Source organism: Zonotrichia leucophrys, chromosome 9 (assembly GCF_028769735.1).
Source record: "Zonotrichia leucophrys gambelii isolate GWCS_2022_RI chromosome 9, RI_Zleu_2.0, whole genome shotgun sequence".
Taxonomy (NCBI): domain Eukaryota; kingdom Metazoa; phylum Chordata; class Aves; order Passeriformes; family Passerellidae; genus Zonotrichia; species Zonotrichia leucophrys.
Genome location: NC_088179.1, coordinates 21,389,780 through 21,410,005, shown reverse-complemented (window position 1 = coordinate 21,410,005; position 20,226 = coordinate 21,389,780). Strand labels below are relative to the sequence as shown.

The 20,226-nt window shown below is 42.9% G+C and overlaps 1 protein-coding gene across 1 annotated transcript; it reads left to right on the top strand.

The window, feature by feature from the left end:
* Positions 1-327: 327 nt before the first annotated feature.
* On the top strand, positions 328-16,424 carry SEC62 (SEC62 homolog, preprotein translocation factor). Its single transcript, XM_064721304.1, has 8 exons — positions 328-449; positions 7,831-7,939; positions 8,297-8,402; positions 9,408-9,618; positions 11,269-11,361; positions 13,257-13,317; positions 13,578-13,697; positions 14,214-16,424. Exons 1-8 carry the CDS (start codon positions 414-416, stop codon positions 14,678-14,680), a joined length of 1,203 nt encoding a protein of 400 aa, XP_064577374.1. The 5' UTR covers positions 328-413; the 3' UTR covers positions 14,681-16,424.
* Positions 16,425-20,226: the final 3,802 nt, after the last annotated feature.

The window sequence follows — 20,226 nt, the reverse complement described above, 5'->3', positions numbered from 1 at the left end:
GAGAATGAGGGACCGGGGCGGGATGGAGGGGACTGAGGGACCGAGTCGGGGCGCTGCTGGAACGAGGCGCTGAGGGACCGGGGTGGAATGAGGCTTGGAGGGGACTGAGGGGAAGGTGAGGGACCGAGGCGAGTCGCTGAGGAACTGAGGGAATGAGAGGGCACAGTGAGGGACCGAGGGGTTCGCTGAGGAACTGAGGGACGGAGCGACACTGTGAGGGACCGAGGGGTTCGCTGAGGCACACAGATGGTTCGGCGAGGGACCGCGGCGGGTGGCCGAGGGGCGGGGGGCGGTGACGGGCGGAGGCGCTGCGGGCGCGCCCCCTTCCCGCCCCTCCGCTCGCTCCCGCCGCCTCTCGCGAGGCCGCCGCCCCCCCCCCCGCGCGCGTCACCGGCGGAGCGGACGGGGACAACATGGCGGAGCGGCGGAGGCACAGGAAGCGCGTCCAGGTACCCGAGACTCCCCCTCCTCTCTATCTCTCCCTCCCCGCCCGGTGGCTCCCCCTCTCCGTGCTCAGAGCGGCTTCCCCCGCGGCCTTCCCGCCCGACGCTGTTGCGAGGTGGCGGCTGCGGGCGGCCCGCGGTGAGAGCGCTCCAGTCTCGGGGCGCCGGGAGCCCCTCAGGCCGGGGCCGGAGCCCGGGCTGGCAGGTTCTCCTCAGAATTTTCTAGCAGATGGGTAAACACTGTGAAAGCAGAATGGTGGAGCTCAAATAGGAGCGTTTCGGGGCTGAGGGGCAGCCAGCGGGGCCCCCGGCACATCAGAGGCGCCCCCGCTCCATCCCCATGGGCTCTGCGCCCTCAGAAGTTCTTCGTCTCTCCATGGCCAAAAAATTACATATGGAGCTGTTCCCAATTTTTAATCGCCGTGTTATACTCAGGATCTCCCCGGTTATCAGTGTCGAACAATAGCTTAATGAGGGTAACACCAAAACACCCGGGAGCTGCACCTTCACCCAGCGTGTCCGGCCCAGGGATCGTAAGCAGAAGCCGTGGGACAGATGGTAAAAGCATCTTAAAAGCAAACGTGCCCCAAGCAGGAAATGATGCGGGAAGGAAAGGAAATTTGTGTCTGGAAAACATAAACAAACAGGCACGCCTATAAATAGACCTAATCAGCTTTGAGATGGTGTTAAAATGTAGTGATAATTGTGTGGTGGCACTGAGAGACAAACTGAGGGCTGCTTTGGTGTTTTCACTTACCTGGGAGCCTGGTGTGTCGAGGTGTAGTTTTTACATGGAGTTTTACGGAGTTTTTAATGCATGTTTTGGACGTACTTGCAGTATCAGTGACCATAACGCCCGTTACTGTTATGTGTTATCAACACTCGGCTAAATAGTGTTTGTGTGGGGTTTATTGCTCTGCTGTAAGAGCAGATAATATTCACGGCAGAGATCACAGAGCCATTCAACAATGCCAGCTTCGTATGTCACCCTGCTGCTGGGCTGCCCGCTCTCCTTTCTCAGCCTTTCCTTTCCAGCCCACTTTCCCTTCCCCCAGGAAGACTGAGATCTGCCTATACCTGTAAAGGTTCCTTTTTCCCCTTTAATTCCAATTAGCGAGGCAGGGGGAGAAATGCAAGGAGTCATTAATCAAAATCTTGTTGAACGACCCCTATCCATCACAGCATTCAATGAATTATTGCAAAACATCACATAATTATTCTCCTTTTAAGATTTTTATAGGTTGTCCCTTTCCAAGAATGACAAAGCACCCATCAAACCAAAATTAAACGTAATTTAATGTTTGTATAACACCCAAAGCTGTGGTCTTGCAGGCAGTTGAGCACATACTTAATTTCCAACCTGTTAGCAGTAAAAGTATTTCCCAGATTGTTAGTAATTAAATCGATGTCTGGGTTTTAAAACTTAAAGTTGTGGCCTAAATTTGTGATATCATTATGCAAATAAATGTGTATCATCACAGGTTCCTTGGATAGGTCAGCAACAATGGGAAGACAAGACAGTGAACAGAGAATACTGGTGAATGCCCAAGGGGTGTTCCTAATTGGTCAGTGAATAAAGCAACTCATCTTTTTCTTGGTAGTGGGTTTTGGACTTCATTTTTCTGAAGATTTTTGAACTTTACTGGCATATTTGCAGTATGATTATCACGTTTCTCAGGCTCATGCTGCAAGTGTCTTCTTTTAAAATCAAGTGTGGGATTTTTACTCGTAGGTGCTTCAAGTGTTTTAGCAGTGTGTACTTAATTTAAGGTGATGTTGCCCCCCTAAAGAGATTATTTATTGTGCTGCACACAAGTCTGACATCAGAATATCCTGTATTTCTCAACAGGAGTGAGGTTCTTGGGAAAAATTGGTGGTTTTAGCTGTGGATGAGGCTGATGTAGTGGAGTTCAATTAGAAAAAACCTGGGTTTGGAATGGATTTTTGCAGGATTTTCTGCCTGCCATCAAGATTAGAATCATGGTAGTTATGTCAGCTAGCTAGACATGAAAAAAGGCTCAGAAATAGTTCAGAGTTCTCTTAGGCTGCTCCACGTTTCCCATCGGAAGCAGCCACAGGAAGGATGTGTTTCATGGAATGCACTTTCATCAAAAGGCACATTGCCCAATGTGTGTTGCATTGCTTAGACTCTTCCTCTGAAAGTTACAAAAGTTACAAACATTTTAACTTCAGAAGTTTGAACAAAGATATTTCGGAGGTAAAATTGTCCAAGTGTCATTCCTGATGGTAATTTAGCTGTAATCAACCCAGAGATTAATTCAGACCTGCAGTATGAGGGGAGGCTGCTCTGTAGGATGCACTTGCTTACCCAGTGGCTCCCTCGTGATTCAGATGGCTGAAATCAAGAATGCTTGCTGTGTAAAAAAGACTTACTGACAGAAAACCAACATTTGTTGTCTAATGGCCAGTTGAATCTTTTTATTTTAGACAACATACACAAATGGGAAATGCCTTTGAATGCCTGCTACTCCAGCAACCTGATCAAAGCTACTTCATGTCTTGGAACTATATTTTTTTTCCATATGTATCCTGAAATATTCCCTTAACCACAGGACGTTTGGTGTTGTTTCCTTTGGGCCGGGTAACACGTGGCACTGTGCTGGCAGCTCTGCAGTTTGACTGTTAAATAGGCATTAAGTTTTCATTACCTTGGCTGCATTCCACTGCACAGTTTGAGTCTGCCCGTGTCAGGTTTTGGGCTGATCTTTGCATTGGGATTAACAGAGCTTGGCGTGCACCTTGTTGCTATGTCCTGCACTCCAGAAATGTTCATGCACGTAAATGCTGCTCCTGAAAGGAGAGAAATCAGCTCCTGGGCAGTTTGGGGTCAGTGTCCCACTGCAGACTGATGGCTGAGGTGGCATCGGTGCCATGAATGACAGGTACTTTCCTTGTTGGCTTTTTTCTTTGATTCAGGTTCTGAGATTCTCCTGATGAAGGACATCTACTAATGATTAACTCTTGTGGCCTGCAGCTGGGTCCTGTTGTGGTTTGGGTTCTGCTGGAAGGAAAATGCAAAGCTGCAGAGCTGCACTGCTGCTCCTGTGCTGCACTTTTGTGTCAATGACTGAAAAGGATCTGCAGAATGCACAATGCAATGGTTTTCCAGTAATGTGTATTTTACTCCAGCTTGGTCATTTGGCTTGATTTTCTTCATTAATTCCAGTAGAGATGAGTGGGATGATAACAAAGGAGACTGCTTAAATGATGTCTTTGAAAGCTCAGTGGTATCAGCTGATAGAGGAGGAAGAAACAAAGATCAAAGAGGCAAAACAAAGCTGAAAAATGGGAATGAAAGGTAGCAGCCTGAGTTGTCATTAAAACAAGAATCAGTCTTTTGGAAATCTTGAGTTACATTTTTGGAGGTGGGAAGGGAAAAAGTCAGAGCAGCTGGCCTGGGGTTGGAAGGGGACTGAAGCTGGTGTGTTTTGGCTTCAATACACTGTACATTGCTCCTTGGATCTGTTTTAGCTCTGTATGTTTACAGAGTTCTGTATGTTTTTGCTCAAAAAAATTAGCAGTGGTTAAAAAGAAAGAGGGAAGAAAACAGATACTTCTGTTTTCATAGGATATGGACTGCAAAACATCTGCTAATCTTTTTCTGTAAAGAAAAGTTAATGTTTTGTGGCCAGCACAGGCCACGGTAATCCAGAAGAACTGGTTCCTCCACATGGCTCTGCCACAGTTTCTTTTAAGAGACCTGGGGCTGTCCTTGTGCTGGTCATCAGTGCAGGAGTTGGACAAGTTGGTGTTTGTTGCTCACTGAAGAAAATTGGGGTGTCCTAAGAGCAAGTCCGAGCACCCAGGTGTGTTTGTTTCCCCCTCCCCACTCCAGCCGTGCCAATTTCTGTGCTTTTTCTTTGTCTATGGCACGTTGGTTTATTTTGGGCAAAGTACAAATATCTCAGCAGCACCCAGCAGCCTGCACAGAACATCCAGAGATCCTGACAGTGCACAGGGAAGGGGAAAAGGTAATCCTGCAGTTCAGCCCATGCTGGGATGTGCTCAGCACTTTCAGAGTGGGCTGATGGAATTGTAGAGTCTTTGCAATGAGGTGTGTGGAATGGAACCTGGCCTGACACAGTGGCAGTTTTGATGTGGCCTCTCAGCTTGAAAAACAGGCACCACATAATAAATGTGCTTCAATTTCTTCTTTTCCTTATCTGAAAACTGTATCAACTATTGGGCTTCAGCAGCCTGCTTTGAGGGGTGCTGTTCTGAAAATCTAAGAGCAAAGAAATCAACTGGATATTGTTTCATTGAAGTAAAAGAATTCTGATGACCCTTTTGAAACAGAGGAGCATAAATCCCTGTAATGCATTTGGCTGCATGTGGAATAACTTGTCTTGCTAGTGACACTCATCATTTACTCTCTCCTGATTTTCCCTGTTTATGTTACCAGGTTGTGGAAGGAAATTGGCCTGTCTTGGGTCATACCTGTCTTCTTGCAACTGTGAAGCAAAGAGGGGATAAAATGAGTGCAGTTTTCTAACCAGAAATGTGCTCTGCCCTTTTGTCATCACTGAGGGTTCCAGGAGTAGCAAACCCTGAATAAGTCACGCTTGGGTAGGGCTGAGGGGAGGATTTGGTGGCTCAGCTCAGATGTTATTTTGGTGTGTTCAGGCCTCTCTGGGGCTGCAGTCCCAGCTGGGGTTGAATTAACTGGGAGCTGCATCCATGCACTGAAGTGCAGCAGGGACTGTGCTGTACTCTGGTTTGGGAGATAATGCTGAGTTTGATTAGGAATTTCCCTTCACTTCAGTGAGTCTGGAAGGTCCCTGGGTTTCATTGTCCTTTTATGAGTTCATATAGGGCAGAATTGTGATTGAGAATTATTCTTAAAAATTTAAAATGTCTTTGCATTTCTAGCAAGTGACTAGGCTGAGCACTGCTTTTCCTGTCAGTAGGTGGAGTTCTGTCTAGACAAGTAAGAAATTTGGTTTGATTTTATTTTTAATGGCCAGAGTTTGTCACCAGGGATTGTAAATCTCTAAACCTTAAATGCTGTCTAGTGACAACATGGGCTACTTTTAAAAATGAACACAAAATTTGGTTGAACTGCAACTTTTAAAAGTTGTGCCTAGGGTAATGAACTTACCATTGCTTTGGTTGATTTAATTTATTGATGGAATATATTCTTTTCTGTCAGTCATTTATTTTCACATTTTAATGGAAGCCTGGCTCTGCAAACAAAGGGATGAAAATAGGATGAAAAATGGGGATTAAATTGCAGGGGACACTTTCTCAGAATGAGCTCAGTTAAACTGTGGCAGTCTCTCTCACTGGGAAGCTTTTTTTGTTTGGGCTGTTATGAAACTACCCCTCACAAAGCAATAGAGAGAAAGGAGCAATAAAAAAATCTTCTGGTGCCAGCCCCTGCCTGTGTAGTGCATCACATGGCCCAGCAGGATCATAAATATTTTAGGAAGAAGGAGAAAAACCACCTTAGCAGAGGAGTTAACACTGATGAGAATATCTGCAGTTTCTGTCTCACTGTCCGTGCTGTGAAGAGCATTTGCCCTGTGAATTGTTCCAAATTCCATTTGCTGACAGGAATGATCAGCAGAGCAGCATTTCACAGCCAGCTGCTGCCTGCAGTCCCTTCTCCTGCTCCTTATCCCGTTGGCAATGGTGGGACAGCAATGGTGGGACACAGTCACTTGTTGAGTTCAGGGCACTGGAGCTCCTTTTGGTGCTGTTCCATTTATTGATACCAAGTTTGGTGGCTTGGTTGGATTTACAGTCACTGCTAGAACTGTACCATGTCAGAGGACCTGAGACCACAGAACATGAATTATGTCCATACATGCACTGTCAGGGAGAAGTTTTCTTATCTGATGTTCAGTGCAGATTTTTAAAATGTAAAAATTTAAAAAATGGATTGAACATGCAGCAGGAGGTAATATCCATTTGAGGACTTTTAGGATCATCTGGCCTAATTTGGGTACATTTTTGAACTACCTGGTGAGTGAACATATTTCTTCTTCATATGGAGGGTTTTTAAAAAGTCTCAGAACTAAGGGCTGTGGAGTCTTTTGGTCATTTGGATACCTTGTGTCTGTATTATTCTCTCCAAAATTCTCCTCAGACAGGAAAAGCAACAGTCTCCTCTAGAAGGATACTCATTAACCAGTTGGTTTTGAAAGTTAGCTGTTGAAAATTAACAACTTTGCCATCTGAAGCTTTTATTCTGGTGTAAACCCAGCTATTTCACCTTGCATTTCCATGTAACATGCTGCTTGTGATATTATCATTATACATCTTAAAAGCAGTAATGGAGGTTGTGTATGTTTATTGACCTTTAGGAATATTAGGTCTTTAAATAGACTCTGAAACTTTTATTCCTGTAAATGACCAGTCTGATTTGTGGTTGATCCAATCTATTTCTTCAGGCAGCCCCAGAGGAGCAGGTACAGCAGTGTGGAAGCTGTCCTGTGTTTGTGCTACTGAGCCACAAGTAGCAGGGGGGGTTGGAGAATTAAACCTTGTGGATTAAAAGAATATACAGAAAAGTATTTTGAGGAAGTTAGAGGAAGTCAGTTTAATATCCCAGCCTATGGGGTTTTTCAGATATATTTTTGTGAAGCAGGAACATTAGGAAGTTGTTCCATTCCCTGCGTGCAAATATTAGATCTAAATTTTACATAATGAAAATGCCCATCTCCATCCTTCTGCCTTGCACATCTCAGAGTTCTGTTCCCTCTCTGCAAGGTGGTAAAAGCACAGAATGTGTGAATGTGTGCAGACTAAGGGCTCCCTTCTCATAAAACATTGGTTTTGATGTTTAAACTTCATCCTGATGTTGTACTCTGTGGATTGGCAGAATCTCCTCAAGGGTACTCAAAGTCTCATTGTGTAGTCAAAGTGGGCAAAGAAATTTTCCAGCCACATCTTTCAGCTTCTTTTCAACATGGTTTTCTCCTTCTCACATGAAATCTGAGCTGCACTCTCAGAGTGCCTGCATTGCTGGCATTTCATACACACTCACTCCTCACTCTGCTTTTTCTTTGTTCCCAGCTTCTCAACTGTTTCCATCCCAGCTGTGTACCTTGAGCAGCTTCCCATGTGCTGCTTTCCTTTTAGGCCTTCCTTTAGTTTGCTCTTTCTACAGATCTGCTGAAGGAGTTTGTCCTCCTTACCTTCAGTTCATCTAACTTGAGATTTGCTGCTTTTTTGCTGCCTGTAGACAGAAAGTTCTCAGGAAAAATGACTTGACCTATTTTCACATCCTTCATATTTTATTTGTTTAATGTGCCATTAAATAATGAAGACAAGACTTTGCAATATCAGACTTTTTAAGCCCAAATGGGTGATTTTCTTATGTGTTTAAAACTGTATTAATAACTTTTGGCTTTTCCCCCTGTAGGAAGTTGGTGAGCCATTCAAGGAGGAGAAGGCTGTTGCTAAATACTTGCGCTTCAACTGCCCAACAAAATCCACCAACATGATGGGCCACCGAGTTGATTATTTTATTGGTAGGCTTGCTTTTAACCAGAGAATTCTTCTCACATTGCACTTGGAGGGTGGGAGAGGCTGTTCTATTTTTATTAATAGTACTGATCCTGCAGTTTGGTTTTGAAAACTTATCTTGGTATTAGGAAGCCATAAAATGAATCTCACTAGCCTGGAGTAAGTGCAATAAACTTTCACTCTGTGGTTTAAAGGTGGGTGATGTCAAGAGGAATATATTTCAGAATAGTGACTGGTCTTACTTGAAAGATTAAAAGGATGTGGAATATCACCAGAACAGACTGTGGTTCAAGGAATGTAGACTAAATATTAAAAATAATGTTAATTTGAATGCATTTTTAGTTCATTTTTTTTCTCTCTAGCTTCCAAAGCTGTGGATTGCCTCCTGGATTCTAAATGGGCGAAGGCAAAGAAGGGAGAGGAGGCTCTCTTCACAACCCGAGAGTCTGTGGTTGATTACTGCAACAGGTATGAGCCAGGCCACCTCTCCAGTGTCATTAATGGCTGTGGCTGTCCTGATGTCACAGTTAGTTAGGAACCAATGCAACCTGGGCTTTGTGCATCCTAAAACTTCAGGATGTATGCAAAAATAATGATTGGAATGATTTCTGTTGCTGTGTTTGAGGGTGGAAATGATGCAGTTTCATTATTTTTATTCCCAGAACTCTTCCAGGCTTTCTCTGCACTGCTTGGGGCAGCAAGGTGAACTAAAGGAGTTTCCTGAATTTTGCCAGTATTTGAAGTCAGTAGGGTCAGAGCTCTCAAATCTCTGTCCCTGCTGTCTGAGGAGCAGATTCCCTGCTGCTCTTCCTGTTGGGAACTTGGCTCCTTTCAAGGATGTTTCTTGTTGGTGACCACCTTAAGAACACCAAGCACTACATCCTGGTGCCCTGCTTGCCATATATTTATATCTTTATATCTCCATACATAAATAGATAACCCATGCACGTGCAATAAGGTCTGTTTGTAGCTGACAGGAAGGGAAGGCTTGGCATAGGTACCACAGTTCAACAGAGCAGTTCTGTTCATTGTGCATCACTTACCAGAGATCTTGATGAGCTGTATGCCCACTTCCTTATCTTTGCTATGAAATCCACTGACATGAACTCAAAAAGAAATAGTGCAGGAATTGCATTAATGGGAAAGATAATTAAAAGGATCTTGTGGTTTGCTGTATCCTACATCTTGTGTGTTCATTTAAATCTGCAAAATGCTGCCTCAGAAAAGAACAGTTTTTACCCAGTTTTGAACAGATGAGCCAAAAAAAGCAAAGCAACAGGCAAGGCATGGGATAAGTAGGTCTGGTGTGTGTAGCTGTAAATAGAGCAGATGGTTGTGACCTTGCCTTTCAGTCATGCTGGTCATGATTATGTTAGAGAGATAATCTAGAATGGTGTCTGATAACATAATTGAGTGTAAATGTTGTTCTCACAGCTGCACTTAAATGAATCATTTAACTTATTTCATTTTAAGACTCCTGAAAAAACAGTTCTTTCATCGAGCCTTGAAAGTGATGAAAATGAAACCTGACAAGGATACCAAGAAAGAAAAGGAAAAAGGAAAGGCTGAGAGTGGAAAAGAAGAGGAGAAAAAGAGCAAGAAGGAAAGTGGCAAAGATGAAAAAACAAAGAAGGAGAAAGAAAAGGAAAAGAAAAAGGATGGTGAAAAAGATGAGTGTAAGAAGGTAAGTACTGTGTGCAAGAGAAGAGACAGACCTGTAACAAATACATCAACAGATTTTTAACATTGCACTGGCTCAGAAGTTGATTATTCTAAAATATGCCTTGCTTTATTTTCCTGTTTTCATCTCTAAATCATGCTGCTTCTTTTTTTTTTTTTTTGTTACCTATTGAATTTGTCTTATTTTGGTCTAGATCAAAAAAGAGCCTTCAGCTGGCCTTTGTGTCCCTTGTCATCTTTTAATGTGGGCTGAGTTCATCCAGAGCTGTTTCTGTGCAGTGGCAGCAGGCAGGGAGCCTGTGTACATCAGTTCCCACAGAATGCCACATGTGCATGTGAGCAAACATCCAAACCAGTGCAGCTGCAGCACTGAAACAAAACATTTGCAGTGTTTGGTCACAGGAATGTTTGGAATGTCACATTTGGTATGTGGGGCCTGGAGCTGGCTGTGTAACAGCTCCCTGCCTGCCTGCATCCTGCTTCCTTGCACTTGAGCTTCCAAGTTCAAACTACAACTGTGGTACAGCTTTTAATGTGGTCTGGGTTTGTTTTCACTCCTGATTGGTTTTCTTACTTATTTATTATTAGCAGAACAGAATTACTAAAATGTTGGCAAGCTGAGGAGAAACTTGATGAGTGAATTTGGTGTTTCTTCTACATTCAGTGCTCTGAATCAGTGAGAGTTAGGATAGTGGGCCAAAGTTATTCCCATTCAAACATTCCTAAGTGAAATAATGGCACATCTAGTGAGAGTTACAGTCTACAAAGGTTTGGCTGTCCAGAGAAACCTAAATGGTGAATAAAAGAGGTATAAACAGGGCAGTCCCAGCCCAGTGTGAGATAACCCAACCCCTGAGGTACTGCAAAACGCTGCTTATGAAAGTAACAAACTCCTCCATTCCACTGTCATCAGGGAAGGTACATTATTAAATGTATGTTAATTTTTAAACTAATCATTCTTTATTGAGCACATATTTAGTGGATTGTATAAGCCAGTGGGTAGGAACTTGAATGAAACACAGGACCAAAACCACAAAGTTAATTTCTCACAATGAAGTAAGCAAAGAGAAGCAAACAGGAGACAGAGAAGAGGAAGCACAAGATCCAAAAACAGATTGAGGAGGATAAAGAATAAATGGGCAGAAACTGATCTGCCAGGATGTCCATTTGATAAACATGGCACTAAAAGAGCAAATAATTCTAACAAAGTCAGTGATGGTGAAGTGTTGTTCCCTGGTTTTGATCCCTGTACAGACTTCCTGTATCAGCCCAGCTTTGCCAGGCTTTTCATGCCACAGTGGAATCCTGAAGTCACAATCTAGTCCTTAGACATTAAAAATGAGATTTCTCTTTACCTAAAATCTTCCTTGATTTTTGAGGTACCCAGTTGATAATAAATAAGAACAGGAGGAAATAAAATATCTTTACTTTAAAAAAAATCCAAGAAGTGTGAACATGATCTTAAGTTTGTGAAAAGTTACCAGATTAAATATATTAACAGGTACTATAAATGAAATTAAAATATATTGTAAAGATCATGTACAGTATGAAATATAAAAATTAAAGCATTAGATTTTTGTAATTTTTAAATATAGTGGTTTGTATATGTATTTTAAATATAAAATATAGATAAAATATTTATGTTTGTCCTCAGGATGACACCCCAGGAACACCCAAGAAAAAGGAAACTAAGAGAAAATTTAAACTTGAGCCACATGAAGACCAAGTTTTCTTGGATGGAAATGAGGTAAGATTTAGAGGTGCTTTTCAACTTTGGGTGTCACCATGCTGTTGTCAGACAATGCTGTCATTTACTGGATTTCTGCAAACTCCTTCCTGACATGTTGAAAGAAAAAATAATGCAATGTGATGGCTGACCTTGAAAGCAGATTTTCACATACTTCAAGGAGGTTAAAGACAGGTAAATAGAGAAGAGTAACTTTAAACAAATCCCAGAGAAAACTTCCTTACCAGTAGGTGAGGTGTTGGTGGCCATGAGGGGAAATGTTTGTCCTCAGGGTGAATTCAGGGGCTGGTGGGGCTGACCCTGCCTGGGACAGGAGGGTGGGACAGAGATTTCTGAAGTCCCTCCAGCCCAGCTCATCCCACAGCCACTGCCATGCCAAAATTGTCCTAAGCCAAACCAGCCTTCCAGGACACCATGTTCAGTCACAGCAGTGGAAATAAAAAATACCTGCCTGGCTTTGTGATCTGAATGCTCACACTGAAATTGTGGCCTTAAATACTTCTGTGTGCTTTGCTGTTCTGGAAGACAAAGAATGTAATTATTTACCAGCTCTGTAATGTCCAGAGTCAGTGGTGAGTTTTACTGTGCTGTGTGTGGCTGTACTGGAATCTCCCCAGGATTCTTGTGTTCCTTTGGGTATAAAACATACATGGCAGCAAATTCTGTAAATAAATAACTTGTGCTGAAAATGTGTTTCTCCTTTGTATCTTGGTTTTACCTTTCTCATTCTCCACTTGCTTTGCTCTGTTTCATCCCATCTGATGTGGAATCACACCCAGCTCTGCTCCTCCCTGTTGTCTTCATGAGGTGCCCATTCCAAATGAGGCTGCAGTGCAGTATCTGCAATAGCACAGTATTTACTGCTTGTCCTAACATCACTTGCTTCTCTGTTTATCAATGAGCTGACATTTTTTAACAACTGTAATTCACAAAAGCTTTTTTTTAAGTAGTAGCTGATTAAGAGCAAATTCCTGTGTATTTGCATTAGAGCTGGGTTTTTCCCTTTCCCTCATTATTTTGCACTTACAAACACTGAATATCACACACTTATTGCCAGTCACCATCTTCAGCTTGCCTGGGCTCCCAGAACAGCTGACTGGCACCTGAATACAGTCAACTCTGGCACCTGTGGGAAGCAGAGTGTTAAATATTTATTGAATCACACAGAATCATCACTGCCTCCCAGGTGCCCTTCTGGTAGCTGGTATTGACACATCTGCAATGAGGGTCGCTGGTTTCTAGTAACCAGCAGCTTCTTTTCATTGATAGAAGCTTGGATTCAAGCTCTTTAGTTTGCTAAGAAAAAAAAAACCAGATTTTTCTAGTTCAGGAAATTCTGCACTTTACCAAGGAGTTTTTCATTTATGGCTGAGCAGCTCGGATTCAAATGGATGCACAGCTCTCCCACAAACATTGGCTCTGAGAGTTGCAGCTGTAGATGCAGAGCCAACAGTGCTGTGGGACAGAGGGTGCAGGGCCTGCAGTGACCATTCCAGCTGCCTCCTTGGTTCCAGGTGTGCAGTCTCTGTGTTTTCCTCTCAAAACTCAAAAGACTTTTTGTTTCCACTTAGTGGACTTGGGAAACTTTTGATTTTTTTGCTTTTTTTTTTGCTTCACGCTGAACAACATTAATGAATTAAGAAAGATACAACCAAACCTGGATTTCAGAATCTTTCATTTTCCCATCAGTTCTGCTGTCTGATTGTTTTCCTCAGGATTCCTGTCAGTTACCCTTCCTAGGAATCACAGCCCCTTGTCCTGCCTGGGTGCTGACCAGAAGGCCTTTTGCTCAGCCCCAAGCATTGCAGCCTGGCAGTGAGGGTTTGGGGAGGGAATACACGAGATGTTTATCAGAGAGCTTGTTCTGAGTGTAAACCACATCATTTCTGTTGCAGGTCTACGTGTGGATCTATGACCCTGTTCACTTTAAAACTTTTGCCATGGGACTTGTACTTGGTAAGTATGCACAAGTTTAAACTAACCAGTGAGTTGTCCAGTGGGCAAATGTGGGTTATGTAAAAATATGAAATATGTTATGAGAGATATATTTCTAATTTGTGTAGAATAAGACAAATCAGCTAATTTTATTTTTTAAATCTAAAATAGCATAGATGTTAGCTGAACCTAAGGCACTAGTTTGAATGAGCAGTAAGCCTGAACCTCTGTTCGTGTACTAATGGTGCTTCTCGTGCCTCTGTCCTGCCCTCCGTGCCCAGTGATCGCCGTTATAGCCGCCACCCTGTTCCCGCTGTGGCCAGCCGAGATGCGTGTCGGTGTTTATTACCTCAGCGTGGGCGCCGGCTGCTTTGTCGCCAGTATTCTGCTCCTGGCCGTCGGTGAGTGCGGGCAGGCGGCTCCTCCCCGAGCTGGGCTGGCCGGTGCCGCCTCCCGGGGCGCTGCGGGTCCCGTGTGCGCTGCCCTGCGGCCAGCGGGTGTCACAGTTGTGCCGCGGGAGGAGAGAGCGCTCGGGCTCGTGTCACCTGCCGGTGTTTCCTGTGTAGTGCACATTCGTTTACTGCCTGTGTTTAAACAGATAAGTGTGGAACTTATTTCTGTGTGCACCCAGGACTGCACACAGAAACACACTAAGAGGTGAGAATGGTGGCACCAGGATTTTAAAGCTTTCTGTGGCAGAGCGTTTAAAAGTTAAATGTGAGATAAGATCCATGGTTAGTGGGTTGGAGGAGACATGGGAAGAACAAACTACTCCACAGAGCTATTGTGGAATGAGGGGTTCCCCCCAGCATCCCCAGTCCCTGGCTGGGTGTGAGCATTAGCAGTGAGCATCTCTTACAGCATGGTTGTACAGTGTGTGTCTGTAACAAAATCCAAACTTTCCCTTGTTTGCACAGCTCGCTGCATCCTTTTCCTCATCATCTGGCTCATCACTGGAGGAAGGCATCACTTCTGGTTCCTGCCAAACCTCACAGCAGACGTGGGATTCATTGACTCCTTCAGGCCCCTGTACACACACGAATACAAAGGACCAAAAGCAGACTTAAAGAAAGAGGAAAAAGCAGAATCCAAAAAGCAGCAAAAATACGACAGCGAGGAGAAATCAGACAGTGAGAAGAAGGAAGAGGAGGATGGAAAGACAGAAGGCACAAGGAACTCGGGAACAGACGGCTCAGGAGGAGAGCGGCATTCAGACACTGACAGTGACAGGCGCGAAGATGACAGGTCCCAGCACAGTAGTGGCAATGGAAACGACTTTGAAATGATCACAAAAGAGGAACTGGAACAGCAAACAGATGAAGGGGATTGTGAGGAGGAAGAGGAGGAAGATACCGAAAGTGGGCCTTCACATGGAAAATCATAACTCACTGTGGTTTGGGACTAAGTATGTGCAAATGGTTGGATTTTCTTTGTTGGCTGATCACCAAAACATAGACCATACAGTAGCATCTTTGTTTGCTGAAATATCCGTGTTACCAAACAGTTTTATATCTAGTTCCTTCATTTTTTTTAACCATTAACTTGATTACTCGGTACTATGTTAATCATTAATATCCATTTACGGAAGTTTTATCAATTTGACAGGTTTTTTATTGATTGATAGGTTGCCCAGATTGTCCTCAAACACACTGAAAAACATCATTTTCTGGTACTTGCATAACTGGTCAATTAGTTTAGCTTCTCAAACTTGCTTTTGTAAACCAGGTAAAAGTTGAATGACCAAATCTCAGATTATTCCTAGTTATCCTCATCTGATAGTTAGGTAAAGCCCTTCTTAGCCCACAGCCTTCTTGATATTTTTCTTGATTTTGTTTTCAAAAGATTGTGAGAACTTTCCTGAGAAAACTAGTTTTAGCAGAAGTATTTTGCTGACAGTAGAGGAGCTGGTAGTGCTGAATTTGGCTGCAGTGTTCTCTGTTTCTCCAGCCTGTGTGCCAGCAACTGAGGAAATCCAAACTGGTTTTGTGCATCCAGTGCAGAGAGAGATGTCATCTCCAGCAGGTGAAGGAAGCAGCATGGTTTGGAAATGATGGCTGTTTTCTTTCTCCTGCTCCATCATAATTTAAAAACAAATGTATTCTGTACATAATTTACAAATAAAGCAAACCATTTACTTTAACTGCTACTTATTATTTAGAGATTTGATCCAGCATTCAGTTTGTATTATTGAAGCCATGTTGTGGTGTATCTATCAGAGAAATGCAAGTCGAGAGGACCTCACGGAGTATTTGTGTATGATTGGTAGCTGTTCCACAGAAGCTTTAGTTTTGTGCCAACATTCCATGTATTTGAGTAAATTGATCTTTATTAAATGAAAGCAAACACCAGAGCTGTATGGATGCCTTAATGTTAAACCTCTCTGTACTCTGGAACTGGAGTAGTTTTAAGCAGAAGAGGCAGGAGAGTTGCTCTGCTCGCAGAGCTGCTGTGCAATGACCGTTCGTGTTTGTAAATCCCCTGGAGGAGCCGCTGCCTCTGGGCAGGATGGACTGGAGCTCTTGGCTGACTGAGCATGGAAGAAGTTACAACTCAGCCTCTTTCCTCTCAAGGACTTTATAGATTTGATTGTCTTCCCAGCCCACTCAGAGAAGATGAGGGTAAGAGAATTCTTTTTCCTATCCTAAATTGCTTCCCATCCTTCCAGCCGTCGGTATTTTGGATGAAGATACCAATTTTTCAGATTGTGCAAATATATACATCATCATGGTTGCATTGACAAACAATTCATGGATATGGTGTATTTGCTTCTTAAATCCTGAATAGTTACTCCATAAGGAAACAGATAAATTGGATCACTTTTTTATTAATATAGCAAAAAAAATTAAAGGACCCATTAACTAAAGAGATTGACTCCTGGCCACTTGTGTGTTATCACTGATTAAAGAGCAAACAAAGTCCTGTTGGACCTGAGTGGGGTGTGCACAATGTCATGGGGAGAGCAGAGCCTGCACTGGGGCACCACAGGGCAGCCAAGCCCTCAGCAGGATTTTAAGAAGTTAATGCAGTGGTTTTCAGTTATTTCAAGTATGTTTCTTCCTCCAAGTGAAATAACAGGGCCTTGCTGAGCAAATCAAGTGGAAATGGTCAAATAAAAACTCTAATATTGCCATTTGCTTCCTGTTCATGGGGTGTGTGCCACCTGCAGAGGTGTCTGGGGCTCAGAATTAACCATCAGACACCTGTGCTGTCCCCTCGACAGAGCCCTGGGCTCCTGCAGCCTGGAATTGAACTGACCTTCACTCCTCACTTGATCTGCTGTGAGCAGCTCTGATCTCTGAGCTGGGGTAAGGAAGATCTGCTCAGTGGTTAAGGAAAGAACTTCATGACTCATTACTGTACTTGTTTTCCTAGAAATATCCCCCCAGTGCTTCTGAAGCAATTTGGAATAACTCAAAGAACATTGTGACAGAACAACATGCCAGTAATAGTAAAATTGTGAGTGAATTCAAGGAATCATGACAAACACTTCCTGTCCAAAGAGGAAATCACAAAAGAACTTGGTTGCCTTTAGATTTTTGTATCAGACATTTCAAAGTTCTTTTTAATAATTTTGATTTTTAACTTTGAGAGTCTATGGTGACCTCATGAGAACAAATTAAGATATATTTAGTGAAAAATTACTCAAATAACTACACTACTAAAATGTCCTTCCGGCAATAAAATTTAATAGTGGTCTTGCTGATATTCCTCCCAGTATAATTTTCTGGTTTTTTTTCTTTGCAAGAGGGTATGATTACTCCTATATATTCTTTAAAACTAAATAATTACTGGTAAAATACAAATGAGTATTAATGCAGATCAGTATTTAGTAGAGATGTTACACTCAAGTGTGCTCTGCTCTGGTGCAGATACAGTAACCTCAGCTCACCTCTTGGGTTCTGGGGTCCTTAAACAGCAGATCTTTCTCTAGCAATTAACAAACAAGTAAAAATTATTATTTAATGAACCTACTTATTTCTCTACCTGTGGAAAAGTTACAGTAGTGGGGAGATGATAAGCAATTCTCAAACAGGAAAGTTTGTTCATAGCAGCAGATCAGGGGAAGCATTTCTGTTCTCCTACTGGATCATGGAGCAGATTTTTCTGGTGTTTCATATAAAAAATAGGAGACAGAGAAATTGATAGAGAGATGATAGATAGAGAGATAGAGAGATAGATAGATAGATAGATAGATAGATAGATAGATAGATAGATATAGATAGATAATCCCATTTCCTCTCCTGTGCCGAGCCTTTGCAGTCTCCTTGCCAAAATTTCTATATCCCACTCCAAACATAAGCAATTTACAAAATCAAATACACCTAAGAAACACCTGTAAAAATAGAACTGTGGGAAATGTGAGTGTCAGTATGTGCACACCTGTTTCCCTCCCTGGGGAGGCCATGGTGAGGACAAAGACACCTTTTAGGCTCTGGGACACCTCAATGAGCTCTTGGTCCCCCAAAGGGCCAGACTGTAGATGACACAGCCCAGGTGTTTGAAACAGGGACTGATCCTTCCCCTCCCTCACATCCCCAAAATTTGCCTTACCCTGACTTAGCTCAAACCTTCCAACAGGGGAGTTCTATCTGTAGGATTTCCTTGAGCTCTAGAAAGGTTTTGTTTGCCTTACTTACATTTGAGTCTAGACTCTTCAAGGAGTTGTACTGGGATAAATTCAGAGATCACAGATCTGAGCCACCACAAAACCAGAGCAGGAGACAGATTCTGGAGACAATTTCCTGCTGACACTCAGTGCTCAGGACCTGCATGTCCTCCCTCTGCTCCTTCTACCCTTTCCCAGCAGCTGGAAGGGAGGGCTGGATCCCTTACTCCTTGGCTGACTTTTCATCCAGCTACTTCTGAACCATTATTAAAACCAAACTTTGAATCGTTCATGTTTGAACACCATTCTTTGTTACACTCTTTGTATAAGTCTGTATCAAACATTTCCCAGGATCCAAAGCAGTTGAGATGCAACTTCTCAGTGCTTTTCATGCAAGGCTTAGCACAGACAATAGTGCTGGACTCACCTTTAGGCTCTGGTTAGGAATTACAGTCTGCCCTGGGAAAGTCTCCACCTACTCACCAGCACTGCTGTGATAGATGTGTTGACTTTTAAATACAGCAGAGACAGATCAATTCTCTTGGAGACCTTTAGTGAAGGAGTTGGTGACATTTCACTCTGCACCAGGCTGACCCCAGCTCACTCCAGGCGTTCCTCAGGCTGCTGAGGTATTTTGTCTAATGAGAAGGACTCGCTGATTTAATTGCCAACCTTTCTGATCAACCCCTCTCTATAGAATCAGAATAAACCAGGAGATTTTCAGCTGGTTTATTACTGTCAGGACAAGCTGATGTTTGCAAAGCACTCAGATGCAAGGCCTGGGACTCTGGTTTCTAACAAACTCTACAAATCCAAGGTTCTGAATTGTTGGGCATCGTTTATTACTGACTCTGACCAAATCCACCCAGGGAATGAGGGCAGGGTGGTGTGAGGTGGCCCAAGGCACTGTGCCCTCCTCGCTCAGAGCACAAGGAGAAGGGGGAAACAATCCTGTCAGTGTGACTGAACTGAGACTGAAGCAGCTGCTGAATGTTTTCAATTGACTTCCTGGTAATGGCTGGTACAATTTCATTAGGGCTTCTCATTTTATTTAATAAAGCATTGGATTATTTTATTTGTAATTCAGCAACAGGTGCAGGAAAACAAAAGGCACATTTCCTGATAGTGTCCACAAAGAGTCCATTACTGCCTGCCTGACACAGAGGCATTTGCTTTGCCATGTGTAATTTTTTTTTGTATGGGAAAATAATGATCACAGAAAAAAGAAATGTTTTGTGATAAAAGACTTCTGAGAGACAAATTACTTTAGAGTTAGCAACAGCACTGTGCAAACAGTTTCAGTGCAAGTTGAAGTAAGGAGGGAACAGTCCTGGGTAAACACTGATCCTGCTTCAGATAAAGATCAAAGATTTTCTGCAGGTGGTAACAACCATTAATCCTCATCATGTACAACAGGCAAACACAGAAAAGGCTCAGCTTGTGATCCCTGGAAGTCCCCTGGAGCCTGGATCTAGTGAGGGATGGAGGTGCTTAGGAGGGAGAATCTGGCAGTTCATCTTTGCTAATCAATAAAAACACAGAGCAGAGCCCCAGGCGACTCTCACAGGCCTTCACAGTGAATTCTTATTTTCTCTTTCTGACCTGTGAGTGTTCAACCAGTAATTGGGCTGTTTGTAGGGAGTCAGAAGATGGAGTTTTGAATTCTTCCCACTGAAGGTGAGATTGAAATTACATTTTCCCCCTTTTTAGCTTCCTTTTAAATGAAAGAGCCACAACAGAATTTGCTTAAAATTGAAGTCTACCAAGAAGTACTAATATACTAAAAGGTTACAAAAGGTTTTTAGCTCTGCTTTGGTGTTTGTGAGCAACACAAAGAGAGTTTGATCACACCCTGCACTCCACGTTTGCTTCAGTCTTAATTTTAGTTTTGTGTTACAGTGACCAGTAAACCACAAACTGGGTTTTTAAAATTGCTGGTCCATGCAATGCAGTTTTTAGGGTCTTGCTTTTAGCACCTTTTTTCCAGTTCCTTGAAAAAGTGTTTGTGTCAAAGACAAAAACCCAACACTGCAGTGACATCATGAGCAGCAGGAAAGCAGAGACAGCACACAGCAGGGACACAAACCAAGGAAACACCACTCCTGAAAATCCAGCAGGGCTGACACCAGCTCTGGAATGCATTTTCTGGATTTTCTCTGAATAAGCAGAATTAGAATTCTATTTTTTAAAAGCCTTCAAATTAAAATGACTATGGAAATGTGTTTCTTGTTCTTCAACAAGATCTTCCTAGGAACAAACTTGTTTTTTTAAGATGAGCACCTCAAGCGATCCAATGAAGATCCACCACATACTGTCTGTTCTTT